Source organism: Staurois parvus, unplaced genomic scaffold (genome assembly GCF_062004578.1).
Source record: "Staurois parvus isolate SC_StPar_1 unplaced genomic scaffold, SC_StPar_1.0 ptg000321l, whole genome shotgun sequence".
Taxonomy (NCBI): Eukaryota; Metazoa; Chordata; class Amphibia; order Anura; family Ranidae; genus Staurois; species Staurois parvus.
Genome location: NW_028318117.1, coordinates 5,039,935 through 5,059,300, shown reverse-complemented (window position 1 = coordinate 5,059,300; position 19,366 = coordinate 5,039,935). Strand labels below are relative to the sequence as shown.

Genomic DNA, 19,366 nt, shown 5'->3' with positions numbered 1-19,366 from the left:
AGAAGTTTGTAGCCTGATATGAGTGATTTTGAGCTTCATTCTGTAAATCAAAGGATGCCTAAAGCCCTGAAAACACAAACAGAAAATCATACGTAAAATACCACTTTCAAATTGATCGTACGATATTGTGATCATTGGTAAACAGCAATCATCCGAAATTACTCTAAGGGACAAGCACAAAAATTTTTATTGTGCGATACCAGGTCGTACGATTTTTCATTTTTTTTTATTCTGTCATTCAAGAATTTTTAATAACTTTAGTAACCTCTGCACTTGTGATATGAGACTAGCATGCAAAAAAAAAAAAAAAATGGAGGATCATTCATCTGATATTCTCAATGTACACAGTGTTCCAAATTATTATGCAAATGATATTTTTTCCATTTACCTAAATAATTGATGTAAATAACAGTCAGCATAATTCTCATGTTATCAACTATTAAGAGTACAATTCAAATTTTATTGAACAAACCTCCTAATGATAACAGTATTTTTTTTTTTTAAATAAAAAAACTTACAATGCACTGTTCCAAATTATTACATACAGGAAGTTTCAAAACACTTTATAGGTTGTAAAGAGCTGAAAATTGTAATTTGTTGTGTTTGCAGCATATTTACTGAAATCAAAAGCTATTTCAATCAAACTTTTAACAACATTTTAACTTTTTAAACATTTAACAGGTCACGTTACATTGTAACATAGGACCACTTATTTGATAGCAGCTTCACAAGTCTTGCATCCATTGAACTTGTGAGTTTTTGGACAGTTTCTGCTTGAATTTGTTTGCAAGATGTCAGAATAGCCTCCCAGAGCTGCTGTTTGGATGTAAACTTCCTCCCACCCTCATAGATCTTTTGCTTGAGGATGCTCCAAAGGTTCTCAATAGGATTGAGGTCAGGGGAGGATAGGGGCCACACCATGACTTTCTCTCCTTTTATCCCCATAGCAGCCATTGATGCAGAGGTATTCTTTGCAGCATGAGATGGTGCATTGTCATGCATGAAGATGATTTTATTACGGAAAGCATAGTTCTTCCTTCTGTACCAGGGAAGAAAGTGGTCAGTCATAAACTCCACATACTTTGCAGAGGTCATCTTTACACCTTCGGGGGCTCTAAAGGGGCCGACCCGCTCTGTTCCCATGATTCCGGCCCAAAACATGACTCCACCACCACCAAGCTGACGTCGCAGCCTTGTTGGAACAGGGTGGCCGTCTACCAACCATCCACTACTATATCCATCTGGACCATCCAGGGTTGCACGGCACTCATCAGTGAACGGGACTGTTTGAAAATTAGGCTTCATGTATTTTTCTGCCCAATGCAGCCGTTTCTGCTTGTGAGCATTGGTTAGTGGTGGCTGAATAGAAGGTTTATGCACAGTTGCAAGACTCTGGAGGACTCTACACCTTGATGTCCGTGGGACTCCAGAGGCACCAGCAGCTTCAAATATCTGTTTGCTGCTATGTTTTGGTATTTTAGCAGCTGCTCTCTTGATCCGATGCATGGATCTGGCCAGGGGCGGACTGACAACTCATGGGGCCCCCAGGCAATAGGGGATCATGGGGCCCCTGTGTACTTGCCCCAACTCAAAAAAGCCTATGAAAAAGGTACCAGGGGCATCTCATGGGGCTCCCTACTGACCCCGGGCCCTTGGGCAGTGCCCGAGTTTCCAAATGGTCAGTCCACCCCTGGATCTGGCAGAAATCTTCCTCAATGTGCCTTTATCTGCACAAACCCGTCTGTGCTCTGAATCAGCCACAAATCTCCTAATAGTGCGATGATCTTGCTTAAGTTTTCGTGAAATATCTAATGTTTTCATACCTCGTCCAAGGCATTGAACTATTTCACTCTTTTCGGCAGCAGAGAGATCCTTTTTATTCCCCATATTGCTTGAAAATGGTGCTCTGCTTAATAATGTGGAACACCGTCCTTTAGTAGTTTTTCCTTAAATTGGGCTCACCGGCCAATCTAATTATCACAGGTGTCCGAGATTGTTTTCAGTGATCAAAAGAGACCTGACACACAATGCCATCCATGAGTTAAACTGAAAAACAAAATATTTCATCTTTGTGACACTTAAATAGAATTTGCATAATAATTTGGAACGTGGTGTATATACGGGGCTTAAAACTAGATAAGAGTGCATGGATCTTGAGCAATAAAAACGGCATGTTTAATAGTGTTACAAGATTCACAACTCACAGACATCCAAGAGTAATAAGCGCATTTCAGGCCAGTGGAGTACAGTCAACTAGTTATAGCCTGGACGCCATAGACAGTGGTGAGGCTGTGATACAGTTATTATGGTTGGCAAAGGACTGAACCTACTCCAAAAGTCTATCAATCACCTGAGGGCACCTCTGGCGAAAGGGATACATTCATGTTAGGGGATAATCAGGCAACGCATTGTGAGGTTTATACTTTTGAAAAAAGTTATAAACCTTGAAATGTGTTGCCTGCTTATCCCCTAATTTGAAAACATCCTGCACCCTTTCCCCGGAGGTGCCCTCAGGGCCAGATTTAGGACCTTGGGTGGCCCAGAGCACTTCAGGTTTGGGGGGCCCCTCACAGAGTTGGTTTACATTCTCAAATGCATTTTTCAGAGGTCACACGTGCACACGCAGTCATAGGTCACCTTCCTTAAGATGCGCTTGATGTGTGGTTTCCATAAGCCACCAAGGTTTGTTTTTAAAAAGGATACAATATACCAGTCCAGAGTAAAAACGTTTACAGATGATGGCCGCCAAAATATTACTTCCCAATATCCCAAGCTACATTTAATACAAGAAAGTATTTTTTTAATTATTATAAATTTTATATACAGTCAGGTCCATAAATATTGGGACATCGACACAATTCTAACATTTGTGACTCTATACACCACCACAATGGATTTGAAATGAAACTAACAAGATGTGCTTTAACTGCAGACTGTCAGCTTTAATTTGAGGGTATTTACATCCAAATCAGGTGAGCGGTGTAGGAAGTACAACAGTTTGCATATGTGTCTCCCACTTGTTAAGGGACCAAAAGTAATGGGACAATTGGCTTCTCAGCTGTTCCATGGCCAGGTGTGTGTTATTCCCTCATTATCACAATTACAAGGAGCAGATAAAAGGTCCAGAGTTCATTTCAAGTGTGCTATTTGCATTTGGAATCTGTTGCTGTTAACTCTCAAGATGAGATCCAAAGAGCTGTCACTATCAGTGAAGCAAGCCATCATTAGGCTGAAAAAACAAAACAAACCCATCAGAAAGATAGCAAAAACATTAGGCGTGGCCAAAACAACTGTTTGGAACATTCTTAAAAAGAAGGAACACACCGGTGAGCTCAGCAACACCAAAAGACCCAGAAGACCACGGAAAACAACTGTGGTGGATGACAGAAGAATTCTTTCCCTGGTGAAGAAAACACCCTTCACAACAGTTGGCCAGATCAAGAACACTCTCCAGGAGGTAGGTGTATGTGTGTCAAAGTCAACAATCAAGAGAAGACTTCACCAGAGTGAATACAGAGGGTTCACCACAAGATGTAAACCATTGGTGAGCCTCAAAAGCAGGAAGGCCAGATTAGAGTTTGCCAAACGACATCTAAAAAAGCCTTCACAGTTCTGGAACAACATCCTATGGACAGATGAGACCAAGATCAACTTGTACCAGAGTGATGGGAAGAGAAGAGTATGGAGAAGGAAAGGAACTGCTCATGATCCTAAGCATACCACCTCATCAGTGAAGCATGGTGGTGGTAGTGTCATGGCGTGGGCATGTATGGCTGCCAATGGAACTGGTTCTCTTGTATTTATTGATAATGTGACTGCTGACAAAAGCAGCAGGATGAATTCTGAAGTGTTTCGGGCAATATTATCTGCTCATATTCAGCCAAATGCTTCAGAACTCATTGGACGCCGATTCACAGTGCAGATGGACAATGACCCAAAGCATACTGCAAAAGCAACCAAAGAGTTTTTTAAGGGAAAGAAGTGGAATGTTATGCAGTGGCCAAGTCAATCACCTGACCTGAATCCGATTGAGCATGCATTTCACTTGCTGAAGACAAAACTGAAGGGAAAATGCCCCAAGAACAAGCAGGAACTGAAGACACTTGCAGTAGAGGCCTGGCAGAGCATCACCAGGGATTAAACCCATCGTCTGGTGATGTCTATGCGTTCCACACTTCAGGCTGTAATTGACTGCAAAGGATTTGCAACCATGTATTAAAAAGTGAAAGTTTGATTTATGATTATTATTCTGTCCCATTACTTTTGATCCCTTAACAAGTGGGAGGCACATATGCAAACTGTTGTAATTCCTACACCGTTCACCTGATTTGGAGGTAAATACTCTCAATTTAAAGCTGACAGTCTGCAGTTAAAGCACATCTTGTTCGTTTCATTTCAAATCCATTGTGGTGGTGTATAGAGCCAAAAATGTTAGAATTGTGTCGATGTCCCAATATTTATGGACCTGACTGTAATTGTAATAATATTTTTTCTTATTTTATATAATTTTATATGGTTTATATTATTTTGGTATAGAGGGTGGCCCCTTCTGTCAGGGACAGTTGACCCTATATATGCAATCACTGAAGACCTTTGCAGCAAGTCTTGTCCTTGAAGCATGAGTGCATTTAGATTTTGTGCTGCCCTAGGCAACACAAAAAAATCTACCCCCTTTCCTGGTGACTCCAGAGCAATTGAAGCAGCGGGTGCAGTAGCTGTCCATGGCCATGTACGGGTGGGGGGAGGGGATCTCCCTGTGCTGGTATTCCCAGTGTGACACTTCCCCCACCCTTGAGATCAGACAGACTCCTCTGGAAAGCGGCCTTCGTCCCCGGGTGGTCCGTGATTTTTCTCCCCAGAGGGGGAAGTGCTGCCACAGGGTGTACATATGTCCCAGATTGTTCCCCCCCCCCTCCAGCTTCCTGTGTCCTTGTGTCTCCAGGAGTCCATCTCATACCAATGATCGGTGCACCACCAAGAGGGGCGAGGGTGGCCAGGGTGAGGCACAGACCAGCACCCGCCAGCAGCTTCATCACACTAGAGAAGGGATTACACCCCGAGCACCAGCCTCAGCCTGACCGCCGCCCACCAGTCCCCCCATCTGCGACCCCTGTACACCACCGCAAACCCCTCCCTCAGAGAAGGAGAGAGACTCACTATCCAGTCCTGGTGCCCAGGTCCCTTCTTCCAGGGGGGCGTCGCCACCCCCACCCCTGAAAAATGCCGCCCAAGGCAAATGCCTTGTTTGCAAATATGCCCCTGCCTGATGTATTTGACAACCACAAGAACTGTATTACAGCCCTGGCACTGGCCATGGTGTCCTGGCTGCAACTGGCTAGCTTGTATGCCAGTGGCCTGAGATGTGCTTCTTACTCATGGATGTCTGTGGGTTGTTAATCTGCGTTTAACACTATTATTATTATTATTATACAGTATTTATATAGCGCCAAAAGGTTTGCTCAGCGCTGTACAATATAGTGGGGGACAGAACATGAGACAATACAGTAACAATACAATACACGAGGGGTTCGAGGGCCCTGCTCTTTCGAGCTTACAATCTAGGAGGGAGGAGATAGTGGTACAGGAGGAAGTGGCTGTGGGTATTAAACACAACATTTTTATTGCAAGAGATCTGTAAGCGCCTGTCTTGTTTTGTATTGTTGCAGTAAATGAATACCCTCCATCTTTGTATCTTTTATCTACAGAACTCTCCCTTTGAGCAATTGAAAACCTTGTGCAATGTGGACACTGACTACACAGTACTGTGCACTTTTTGCCTTTTTCCTTTTTTTTCCCTCAAGACCTAAAACTAGAAATTTAATTTTGGGTGGAAGATGATGTAGCCTTTGTAAAACATTACGCAATGAATCCCCCAGCATAAAACTCCAGCGGTGTGAAGCTGTTCATGCAATAATTCATTGCTGACCACTTACTCACATTGGGGCTAAATACACAGTATTTAAAAGTTAACCCCAACTCCAGCCAAGCTTTATACTGGCCCTGTGAGGGCAGTGGTTGTCAGAGGGAAAGGAAAACACAGTGCAGACAGTGTTCATAACCTAGCATTTTACTGGAGAAAAAACTTTAATTTTCATGGAGAACTTTTAAATTGTGGATATGCAGAAAGTTGAGATGACATCTCTTTCACCTTTTCACTATTAACCACTCTAGAGGATTTACACCCCTTCCTAACCAGGCCATTTTTTGCGTTGCATTACTTTAACTGACAATTGCGCGGTCATGCAACACTGCACCCAAATGAAATTTACGTCCTTTTTTCCCACAAATAGAGCTTTATTTTGGTGATATTTGATTGCCTGTACGTTTTTAATTTTTTGCGCTATAAACAAAAAGAGACTGACAATTTTGAGAAAAAAAAACAATATTGTTTACTTTTTGCTATTAAACGTATCCAGTAAAAAGATTTTTAAACATCAAATTTCATCATAATGTTAGGCCAAAATGTATTTTGTTACATGTCTGATTCTGCGAACACTGCGGTTTTGTGTGCAATGTATCAAGTGACAGTGACCTACTGACACTGCACTAGCTGGGGGATGGGGGGGGGGGTAAGCGTAGGGGCTAAACGCAGGTGCTGGCACAGGTGCCGGGGCTGATCCCGCTAATGCTGCATTTTTGGGGACGCTATACTAATGTGAACGCTGGTATAGTGCTGATCTGATCAAAGATATTGACCCGTTCAGACACTATACTAGCAATGGAGGTTTATTGTGCATGAGCGTGCTCCTGGCAATCAAGGGGTTAAATGTGATGACTGGTGTACTGACGGGCAATCAGACGCTATCTGGGAGGGGCTTGAAAACCACGGGAGCGCGAATCACGTGTGTATATATATATATATATATATATGTGTGTGTGATTTTGCGCACCTGTGCCACCCTGTAGCAGTATTTATGCTATAGGGCAGTCAGGAAGCGGTTAAATAAGTGGTTTGTGTTATGGCGCTGCGTCACTTAAACTGACAATTTCGCAGTCATGCAACGCTGCACCAAAATTAAATATACATCCTTTTTTCCCCATGAATTGGGCTTTCTTTCGGTGGCATTTGATCACCTGTGTGGTTTTTATTTTTTGCGCTATTAAAAAAATTAAAAATGACAATTTTGAGAAAAAAAACAATATTTTGGACTTTTTGCTATAAAACATGTCCAGTAAAAAAATGTAAAAATCTAATTTCATCATAAATGTATGCCAAAATGTATTTTGTGACATGTCTTTGCTAAAAAAAAATCCCAATACGTGTAAATGAATTGGTTTACATGAAAGTTACAGCTGTTACAAATGGCGATATATCTACTGGAATTTTTTTTTTCTTTTTATACTAGTAAACAGCGGGACTGTGGCGGGCATTCTGACAAGCGGAATTGGTGTCACTGACATCCTCAGTAACAACAACACAGTGATCAGAACTAATAAAAAGCACTGACACTGTAATAATAGCACTGGGCAGGAAGGGGTTAACATGTGGGGCAATCAAAGGGTTACCTGTGTGCTGTCTCACTATTATTTCTATTATTTTATTCTTTTTATTGCCAAAGCTTAATTGAAAAAGCTGAGGTTAGAAGCTGATTGGTTTCTGTGCAGAAATTATGCACTCTGCAGCTTTAGTAAATAAACCCCATGGTTTCCAGTCTGTTTCCCAGTTTGCAGAAATGCACTACAGTCCATTTAACATGATATTATCCTATGGTTCACATTTACATCTATGTGTTTTTAGCCAGTGCATTTTAATGAAAGGGTACAGGACTTTTTTACCTTTAGCAGTTAGCATTTTTGGTTCACTAGAATTCAATGAAACCACATCAAAAACAAAGTTTTTAATGCGTTTCTGTTATGTTTTTGTGTTTTTCACACGCATGACAACAAACACCCCCCCCCCCCCCCCAAAAACAAACTTTCCAAAAACCGCAAAACGCATTAAACACACATCAAAAACGCGTGTCTATAAACATAACACGCCGGAAAATAACATCAACTGCAGCACGCATAGGTGTGAACCTAGAGTCAGGTAATGCCTGTTGACACACACAATACTACATGTTAATGTGCATGTGGTAACACACCACAACAGACTGCCATAGTGGGAAGGGGATCTACCTATCACATTTTCTATCCTGTCCCAGCTGTCATGTCAGTTCTGCACTTTTCACCCTGTCCTCAACCCAGTCGTTCTGGTTTTTCTAAACTTCAAACCTGTATGGTAAGTTTACAGTTTACTATTTAAGACATTAAAGCTGGCCACATTATCTTTTACACTACTTTGTAGGTTAATGTTCCCCTAAGATGATTTTGTGATAAAAATGTATAAATGTACCCAAATTGATGGATGTACAGAACACTGTAGAAGGGCAGGTAAATGCTGATAACTCTCAAGCCCCATGAACATCTTGCTGCATAGAACCCTTCCGGTCAATACATCCCCAATTCCAAAAAAGCTGGGACGCTGTATAAAATCTACATAAAAAGAGAATGCAATGATTTGAAAAGCTCATAAAAAGCATATTTTATTCACAATAGAAAATATATCAAAGGTTTAAATGAGAATATGTACCATTTTAAGAAAAAAAAAAAAAAGTAATTTTGAAATTGACAGCAACACGTCTCAAAAAAGGGCCATGTTTACCACAATGTAGCATTCCCTCCTCTCTTAACAATATTCTGTAAATGTCAGGGAACTGAGAAGATCAGTTGGAGTTTTGGGAGAGGAATGTTGTCCCATTCTTGTCCAATATAGGATTCTAAATGTTAAACAGTCATGTCGTATTTTTCATTTCAGGATGTGTCAAACATTTCAACTGGTTAAAGGTCTGGACTGCAGGCAGGCTAGTTAAGCACCCAGACTTTTCTACTACAAAGCCATGCTGCTGTCATCAATGCAGTATGCGGCTTAGCATTGTCCTGCTGAAATTTGCAAGGACAACCCTGAACAAGATGTCACTTCCTCTACATTAATGTATCTATTGCAACATTCTCAAGCTGCGTGTTTAACCCCCTCAGTACTAGCATGTTTATTTCCAAAAAAAATGAAAACACCTTGGAGTGTCTACTTTCCAAAAAGGGTAATTTTTTGGGAGGGGGTTAGACTATTCTGGCATTTCTATTTTAACAGAAAGTAACGGCAACTAATTTTTTTTTAAATTGTTGGTCTTATAGTAAAAAGAAAAAAAACATTATTACTAAATACTACCAAAGCAAAACTCTGTCTCAAGAAAATGATATACAACTCATTTGGTTACAATGTTGAATGATGGAGTAATTGTCTATCACACTATCGCAGCACGGAAAACTAAAAAATGGCCTGGTAATGTACAGGTAGGTGTATTATGCGCTGCTGGTTAAAATAAAGGTGAATTGTGCTTTATAGGCTTAAACAAAGCTGCACAAAGATTGCTAAAATATTTCCTTGCTAAAATAAGACCTTTCTACAATGAATGTACTAGGTATATGAAATCCTTTTTATGTCACACGGTGTGCTTGCAAAATGAATGGACTGTCTTACCCCAACATATTAGCATGCCGCATAACATACATTAATGTGTGTGCAATAACGCACTGCAAAAGTATGACTCTGTTCCGTTACATACAAATCCTAATGGGTGTACTGTCTGTTTAGAATACAACACTGGTGGCTGTCTTCAATGCTAGTGACACCCGATGCTAGTTGTAGTGTTGATCGCTGTTGGTCAAATGCAGTAGAGATCTGCACTCCATTTGCAGAATTATAATCATGTGCAATTACAATGTAACACAGACGGATTGACAGCCACTGTGTATTATTAGTTTTAATCATTGGTGATCAACTTGCTTTCTCATCTTACCTTAAAGTGATTCTAAATGCTGATTTTTTTTTAAAAAAAAGAAAAAATAAGAAACATGTCTATACTTACCTGCTGTGTGCAGTGGTTTTGCACAGAGCAGCCCAAATTCTCCTCTTCTCAGGCCCCCCCGCTGGTGCTCCTGGCCCCTCCCTCCTGTCACAGCAAGCAGACTGCTATGGCGGCACCCGCTGCTCCATGTGTCCATTCAGAAACAGAACTACTGCTCGGCCCTGCCCCCCTCTCTCTTCTCATTGGCCCACTGGCTTTGATTGACAGCCATTGGCGCCCACTTCTGTCTCAGCCAATGAGAAGAGGGAGTCCAAGGATAGCCGAGACTCCAGTGCAAATCGCTGGATCGAAAGGGGGCTTAGATATTGGAGGGGGCTGCTGCACAGAGAGGGTTTTTTTATTTTCATGCATAGAATGCATGAAGGTACAAAACCTCCAGCCTTTAGAACCACTTTAATAAGTGTATGGAATGCTACAGAAGACTGTCAGAGATTTCAGGCATGGTGCAGTAGACTGTCAGAGACTACAGCATGCTACATGAGATGGATAGAGACTGGTGACATGCTACAAATGTGTTTGGTGACTGGAGAAATGCTGCAGGAGGCAATCTGAATCTGGGGGTATGTAACATGGGACTGCTAAAATTCACTGTCATTAAAGGTAAGGCAGCTTTCTGGTGCTCTGTGTAAGAGGGCACCTTTTGGTGTCACTGGTTGGAATACCAGTGCAATAAATAAAGTTCAAAAAAATGTGTATAACACAAACAAATATATAATGCAACGCTCTACCAAAGGAAATAAATACAGTATATAAGTAAACATGAATCATAAAAACATGCAGACAATACATGAGTACAAAAGATGAATACAAACAATGCATGAAAAACAAATATAACTAAATAAATATATATATGTGTGATGCAAACCTAAATCAAAATATACTGTATCAAAATTGCATACAAAAATGTGCACCAGCAAAAAATGTGCAAGTAGCCAAACATGTATAATATGATGCTCAAATAACCATTTCCAGTGGAGCAATTCTTCTTCCGTTATTGTGTTAAACCACACTCTTCTCTGTACATATTCATGAAAACCTCCACTAGCTTGTGCTAATATACTGTATGTGGATTCTCACCTCATATGATGGACCCCATCAGGGGCAGACTGACCATTTGGAAACTCAGGCACTGCCCGAGGGCCTGGGGTCAGTAGGGGGCACCATGAGATGCCCCGGTACCTTTTTCATAGGCTTTTTTGAATTTGGGCAAGGACACAGGGGCCCCATGATCCCCTATTGCCTGGGGGCCCCATGAGTTATCAGTCCGCCCCTGGACCCCATACTTATAGAAAGTCATATACCACATTTGTATAACAGCCTAATTCCACAGTTCTCATCAAAAATGCCTCCAGTGCTCCCCTTCACATTGTTTTCTAACAGCTCAAAAATAATGGGAAATTCCATAGTGCTCTCTGTATATTCAATGTATTAAAATAAGCAGTAAAAATCACGATTGAGATCATCAGCAAGCTTGAAAGCATACACTGCCGGGAAGCCACCTGTGGCATTTGTCTGTCTAATGGCACCTCATGGCTCCATAATGCGTGATAATGTCACCATACACTCCCCACTGACGTGTTGCGTCCTGGTTGGACTTCCTAGTGCTGGCTGGCTCTAGTACACATTTTAGAGTGGGGTGGTGCAAGGTTTATATACAGTACTTTGTCGAGTTCAAAGAATGTTGTGTTAACTGAAAAAAGATAGTTCACAGTAAAAGGAGTTCATAGTTCTCTAAATACACAGTTGTGTGTTCTCCTATCACACTGTGAGAAAGAACATAATCAAAGGTGATTAGAGAACTACAAGAATGGTGTTAATTAAGTCTATAGGAAATCAAGAGTGCACAGACTGTTGAATTTCGGGAAGAAGCAGCAAGGCAAGGAGAACTTTGTGTTAGAAATAAACAGAGTGGATGACCTTCTGATGGAAATAGTTGTTCCACCATGAGAACCTTGGGGAGAGAAAGAGTGATGATTCTTTTTTGCCTTCTGTAAACTGGAGAGGAACTAGTGGAGGAGTGATAAACCTTGAGGTCCTGTCAATGAACCATGCTAAGTAAGGTGTGCTTGTTCAAATAGTGGACCTGAAACACATGGTGCCTATTCTCTGTGGTACTGTTGCATGCCAGTGAAGGGCATCTAATATTTTTCATTATTTATTACAGGTATTTATATAGCGCTGTCAATTTACACAGTGTTTTACATATATATATTGTTCATTCACATCAGTCCCTAACCCTCAAGGGGCGTACAATCTAAGGTCCGTAATTTACATTCATACATACACATACTAGGGCCAATTTAGACAGGAGCCAATTAACCTACCAGCATGTCTTTGGAGTGTGGGAGGAAACTGGAGTACCTGGAGGAAACCCATGCAGGCACAGGGAGAACATGGAAACTCCAGGAAGGTGGTACTGTGTCTGGGATTTGAACCAATGACCCTAGTACTGCCAGGCAGAAAGTGCTAACCATTTAGCCACTGTGCTGCCCATAATATAGCCTCAATATATTATAAAGAAAGTTTCCTGCTCTTTTACAGTAGTCTTTGCCTCCTGGGGCCCATACTGGGAAGCTAGGTATAGTATATGTACAGAGAGAAGATTGCTTAATCATTAACATCAACGCTGCTACTGCCCAATTATTGTTCATCTTTACAGAAATACACTGGAAATATACTTTCATTAGGGTAGGAATCAGTTGCATAATGATACCATAGCAGGCACTAAATGATGACATACAGTATATAAAGGTATAGTACAAAGGGGGTGGAGGCAGGGTATTGGGGCCTAAAATGTAATAACTAATACATGTAACTAACCCCTGTTTAGCACAGTTCACCTAAAATAACTTGTCCAAAGTACACAGTTTGTTGTAAACAATTCTTCAGCTGTACTTTGGATCTTTAGCAGACATGATTCTACAAGAAAAAAAAAGACAACAAAGCTCTCTGGAATTAGAAAGAATACTGTTATCACCAATAGAGATAAAGAGTATGCTATATATACTGATATACTGTAGCTGTATATAAGAGAATTCAGATGGGATTTGGTATATTGAAGTTCTGGTCTTTGCATTTTCTTCCAAGAGAAACCTGCTTTGGTACATCAACAACCATTCTACCAGCCTTCTACATTCAAACCATGTGGTATTTCATAGGAAGAAGGAACAACTTCACCCCCTCATTAAAGATGATTGGCAAAGTTGGGCTCTTACCTGTGCAATCATGATTATTTACAGGTACGTATATAGCACTGCCAATTTATGCAGCACTTTACATATATATTGTACATTCACATCAGCTGTTAACCCTCAAGGAGTATACAAGCTGAGGTCCCTGACTCACATTCATACATACCAGGGCCAATTTAGACAGGATCCAATGAATCTACCAACATCTCTTTGGAGTGTAAGAGGAAACCAGAGTACCCGGAGGAAACCCACACAGGCACAGGGAGAACATGCAAACACAAGGCAGGTGGTGCTATGGTTGGGATTTGAACCAACTCTAGTGGTGCCAGGCAGAAGTGCTACCCATTTATCCACTGTGCTGTCCACATAAACAGTTTTCTCCTAGATTGTAATCTCTAATGAGCAGGGCCCTCTGTTTCCTCTTGTACCATATTGTATTGTAACTGTAATGTCTACCTTCATTTTGTAGATTTCTGCGCAAACCGTTGGCGCTACATAAATCCTGTATAATAACAATCAGGTACAGGCAGTTATGCCAATGTACCAAGTCTGCCAGCAGGTTCTTGCATTTTTTTATAGGCTAAATAGACAATTGTTATTTACTTCTTCGTAGTTTAACAAAGCATGGTCAATTTTACAGTCAATTTCTTTTTTTTTTTTGGCTTTTATAGTTAAGCGCTTAAAATGGTGTGGGTTCATTTTGACTTGTCTGTGGATTTAAAAGCTCAAGAGCAATCAATTTATTCCTTTATGCTCCTGTTTGTCTGAATTCAAGTGCAATAAAACTTGAAGCAAGGCATGCTCCATGATAATGCCATCAGAGGCCATTCATAAAACCACAGAGGCAGCCAAGTGGAGAACAATAAGAACATAATGTATGAGGAGAAGAAGTCAACCTACTGAACTCTACTTAGCAGTGCATCGAAGGATTGCATGGACCCTCAGAGACACACACCAGCAGACAGTCCCATCAGGGGGGCTGCTGGAAACACCCCCCACCAAGCCAATACACAAACGCATACATCCCATAATAGTTTGCTCCCAAGCAGGACACACAATAGAACAGTGGGATGCACCACATGGCAGTAAACAATGAACAACCCCCACACCCCACCTATACATGTCTACACAATATCAGGACATTCCACCCTGTGCCCATAACAGGCACAGGGTGACTTACACATAGTAGGGATATGGGGAGCTGAGACAGGGGTCTCCCCACCCCTCCAAAGTGAGCTGTGTTCCATGGGCCCCCCACCCAAAGTCACGTCCGTCACAGGCGTACAATCTAAGGTCCCTAACTTACATTCATACACATATTAGGGACAATTTAGACAGGTTCCATTAACCTACCAGCATGTCTTTGGAGAGTGGGAGGAAACCGGAGTATCCAGAGGAAACCCACACAGGCACAGGGAGAACAAGCAAACTCTAGGCAGGTGGTGCCGTGGTTGGGATTCAAACCAATGACCCTAGTACTGCCAGGCAAGATATTCACTGTACCGACAGGTAAGCCTTATTTATAGTCTATTTATCTAAAGTGAGCTGGGTTCCATGGGCCCCCCACCCAAAGTGACTCCCATCACAGTGCCCTCCCGCACGCCCCCAGCGGTGTGCACCCGGAGCTCTCCATGATCGCTGTGTCCTACGGACACAGCTGATCACAATATGAGGTAAAAAGCCAATCACAGCAGCCTTTTACCATGTGATCAGCTGTGTCCAATGACACAGCAGATCAGAATGTAAATACAGTTGCCGGTTATTGGCAGCACTTTCCTCACGCTGTCATAGATGACACAGAGGACATCTGCACCAATCATCAGGGCACTGATAATCACTGCCCAGCAGGGCCGCCCAGCAATGACACCCACAAGTGCCCAAATGTGAATCCCAGCAGTGCCACCCATGAGTGCTGCCCATCAGTGCCGCCAGTCAGTGCTGTCAGTCAGTGCCGCCAGTCAGCGCCGCCCATCAGTGCTGCCTATCAGTGCCCAGTGCTGCCAATCAGTGCCCATCATTGCTGCATATCAGTGCAGCCTCATCAGTGCCACCTCATCAGTGCAGCCTATCAGGGCCAATCAGTGCTGCTTATTTGTGCCACCTCATCAGTGCCCATCATTGCTGCCTATCAGAGCAACCTCATCAACGCACATCAGTGAAGGAGAAAAATTGCCTGTTTGCAAAATTTCATAATAGAAACAAAGAAAAACTTTTTTTTTCAAATTTTTTGCTCTTTTTTTGTTTATAGTGCAAAAAATAAAACCCTGAGTGGAAATTAAATACCACCAAAAGTAAGCTTTATGTGTGTGAAAAAAATTATAAAAATTTTATATGGGTACGATGTTGCATGACCACGCAATTGTCATTCAAAATGCGACAGCAATGAGAGCTGAAAATTGGCCTGGGCACGAAGGGGTTTAAAAGTGCCCGGCAGGCAAGTGGTTAAATATCCTGTCTGTCAGCAATTTTTTAAAAAAAATAAGTTTACTAACACACCAAGCAGGTCGGCAGCTTTCAGCTGTCAAAAAAAAGCAGTCTGACAGTGTTTAGAAATAACATGTGCTCAGACATTACAGAAGGGTACAATATAACATATTGTTATTTTTGGATCATTCTGTTCGTTCAGCAGATCAAAGGGAAACATTTGATCTGCAGATGATGCCAGTTAAAGAAACCTGGCAAGGAAAAAAAAAGTGTGTTTTTTAAATAAAATATTTCTCTGTTTATCACCTTATTAACCTGTTAATTTACTCTGATCAGCACTAATCAACTCCTTATTCTCCTTCTCTCTTACAGTTATTTTTTTTTGTTCTATTTTATTAACCATTATTATTTAAAAGGATAACTTCATCTTTTAACAAAAAAATTATAAATGCACATTTTTTTGCAGGTAAAAAAAAAGTATTTATTTTTTTGTTTCCAGAGCCTCTAAAGCATTGCCCCCAGCGATCAGCAGGTCACTGGTGCCATGCAGGACTCCTGCAGACCTGTCAGTGTGTCTATGTTCCCATACATCATACGGGCAGGCAGGCACATACTGACAGGAAGGCCCCTTTCAGCCAGGGTGGACCCGTCAGTGGATCTGCTGATGCTGAGGATGAGAGGTGGATGACACAGCCCGCTGTTTTCTATTGGGCAGTCGGATAGAGACAGACCGCCTGTCCGTTTCCACCGGACTGTCATCTGATCAGCTAGATGGATGGGGAACGGATCCCCATCTGTCTGTTTTTGGGATCTTTCACATGAACATTCCGAATTGGGTCCACCTGCCCATTTTTCAAGCGGACCGGATCGGTACCTCCATTCTCCTCTACGCAGCGACGGTGTAAATTGACATGTGTCTGTTTACAACCGCCGACATCCGAGCCACCAAAAAGGGATGGATGGGGATCCAACTCCCCTTCCATCCATCGGATCGGATGAAAATGGACAGGTGGTCCGTTTCTATCCAACCGCCTTTTGAGAAGAGTGAGCAGCCCTGTGCCTGTCATCCTCTTGCTGGGCGGGGATCAGCGGGCAGAGTTCCCCCCGCTGAGCAAGCGGATCTGCTAAACGGGGCCATCCTGTCTGAAAGAGCCCTTTAGCGTACAGGATTGGATCAGATGCTGCGGGTGTCATTGGACACGTCCGCTGACACCTGCTGCTCCACAGAGAGCTATGGATGGTCTGATCTGTTCTGCCTGAAAAATTGACAGTACTGTCAGTGTGAAAGGGGCCCAAGACTCAACTGATGGCATTCCACAGCACCACGGTAGTTGACAACTACAAGCCAACAGCCGCAAAGGTTTTCTGGACTTGTAGTTCATTCATTCACAGAATTCTGTTTTGTTTTTTTTTAAATCGTGACAGCTAGCGGGAAAAGAAGATCCCTCAATAGCTGTCACAATGGGGGATCAGGGGAGTGCGGGGGGAGGTCTATTCGCAACATGTTACACCCTGAATATAACATGTAACATGTTACAGAAGGTGGACTTATCCTTTAAACTTTTTTTGTTTTTGTTTGTTAATATTTTTACACATTTAACATATATTTACACATTTCCCGTATTAAAAAGTGCAAAACTGAAAAACCCCTTTGTTTCATTTGTAAATACTTTGCGGTGCTTTGTACCAGATACATAATGTTAGTGACAAATGACAGACTAAAATGCACACCTTTCATGTGCAGCAACACTTCATGTTTACACTAAGAAAATAAAAGTGCGTTTTTCTTTGTTGGAAAATGAATTTACAGGAAATAAAAATTGTAAGACAATAATCATGAAAACAGCCTTGTTGGTCCTAAAAACCAATAAATGTATTATTACCTCGTTATCTTTAGTAATGAGACATGGCAGAATAAACAGGCCCATAGCAGAATTGCTGGGGTCCATAGGGGGTGAACAGGTATGACAGGTGAAGTGGCTCAGGAATTTCTATCAGTTCTGATACTGTAGAGAACTAGAAAGCACCGCTCACTGCTGCCTGCCTCTGTCATGTAAACACACAGGACACGGCTCGGTCCCTTTAAGGCGTTCAGTGAGTCAGCAGGCGGGGGGAAGTTTGTCCTGTGGAGGCCGCCGTCGTGCAGTGTGCTGGGGAAGGTCGGGTGGCAGAGGTTACAACTGCACCACGTGTGTCTGTGTGTGAGCGGCCGGCTCTGTCCTTCCAGCGCCATCCAACCCAGAGGACATGGTCAGCAAGACGGAGGAGCCCGGCGTCCAGAGCCCAGCCACCGCTCACAGCCCTGACAAGAGCCCGGCACCCTGCTGTGGTAATGACCGCCACACTATACACACACCACTTCACCGGGACTGCTGCCCTATACACTGCCATTGTGGGCACTGACCGCTCCATTGTAGGCACTCACCACTCCATTGTGTCTCAGCAGTGCTGTAGGAGGAGGAGGAGGAAGAAGCCCTCTGTGCAGCACATAGTACAGGGCTGTATATAGGAGTCTAGGAGACATAGAACACACTCCATGGGACATAGGACACACTCCATATGACAGGATACAAGTCTGTGAGACATAGAACACACTCCATGGGACATAGGACACACTCCATATGACAGGATACAAGTCTGTGAGACATAGGACACACTCCATGTGCCAGGGGATACAAGTCTGTGAGACATAGGACACACTCCATGTGCCAGGGGATACAAGTCTGTGAGACATAGGACACACTCCATGGGACAGGATACAAGTCTGTGAGACATAGGACGCGCTCCATGTGCCAGGGGATACAAGTCTGTGAGACATAGGACACGCTCCACGTGCCAGGGGATACAGGTCTGTGAGACATAGGACACGCTCCACGTGCCAGGGGATACAAGTCTGTGAGACATAGGACACGCTCCACGTGCCAGGGGATACAAGTCTGTGAGACATAGGACACGCTCCACGTGCCAGGGGATACAAGTCTGTGAGACATAGGACACGCTCCTCGTGCCAGGGGATACAAGTCTGTGAGACATAGGACACGCTCCACGTGCCAGGGATACAAGTCTGTGAGACATAGGACACGCTTCACATGCCAGGGGATACAAGTCTGTGAGACATAGGACACGCTCCACGTGCCAGGGGATACAAGTCTGTGAGACATAGGACACGCTCCACGTGCCAGGGGATACAAGTCTGTGAGACATAGGACACGCTCCACGTGCCAGGGGATACAAGTCTGTGAGACATAGGACACGCTCCACGTGCCAGGGGATACAAGTCTGTGAGACATAGGACACGCTCCACGTGCCAGGGGATACAAGTCTGTGAGACCTAGGACACGCTCCACGTGACAGGGGATACAAGTCTGTGAGACCTAGGACACGCTCCACGTGACAGGGGATACAAGTCTGTGAGACATAGGACACGCTCCACGTGACAGGGGATACAAGTCTGTGAGACCTAGGACACGCTCCACGTGACAGAGGATTGAAGTATATAGTACGGTATATAGAAGTCTACAAGCCATAGGACATACTCCATCTGACAGGGGATAGAAGTCTGAGACAGGACCAGGGGCGGACTGACAACTCATGGGGCCCCTGTGTCCTTCCCAAACTCAAAAAAGCCTATGAAAAAGGTACCAGGGGCCTCTCATGGGGCCCCCTACTGACCCCGGGCCCTCGGGCAGTGCCCGAGTTTCCAAATGGTCAGTCCGCCCCTGGGCAGGACATACTCCATCTGGCAGGGTATAAAAGTATACGAGCCATAGGACACACTCCATGTTACAGGGTATAGAAGTATACAGTACATTGCTGTATAATAGAAGTGTGTGTGACAGGATA

At 43.0% G+C, this 19,366-nt stretch overlaps 1 protein-coding gene and 1 long non-coding RNA gene across 2 annotated transcripts in view; one reads left to right on the top strand and one right to left on the bottom strand.

Moving 5' to 3' along the window:
• LOC149457411 (uncharacterized) overlaps positions 1-17,590 on the bottom strand; it is a 32,494-nt gene extending 14,904 nt beyond the window's left edge. Inside the window, exon 1 of the long non-coding RNA XR_016313632.1 lies at positions 17,407-17,590. This is a non-coding gene — a long non-coding RNA (uncharacterized LOC149457411). The remainder of the gene's footprint in view (positions 1-17,406) is intronic.
• A 79-nt stretch (positions 17,591-17,669) lies between these two features.
• CLUH (CLUH binding protein of NUMT mRNA) overlaps positions 17,670-19,366 on the top strand; it is a 103,935-nt gene continuing 102,238 nt past the window's right edge. The window contains exon 1 of the mRNA XM_089683774.1: positions 17,670-17,852. Coding sequence (XP_089539900.1) covers positions 17,771-17,852 — 82 coding nt within the window. The 5' untranslated portion in view covers positions 17,670-17,770. The remainder of the gene's footprint in view (positions 17,853-19,366) is intronic.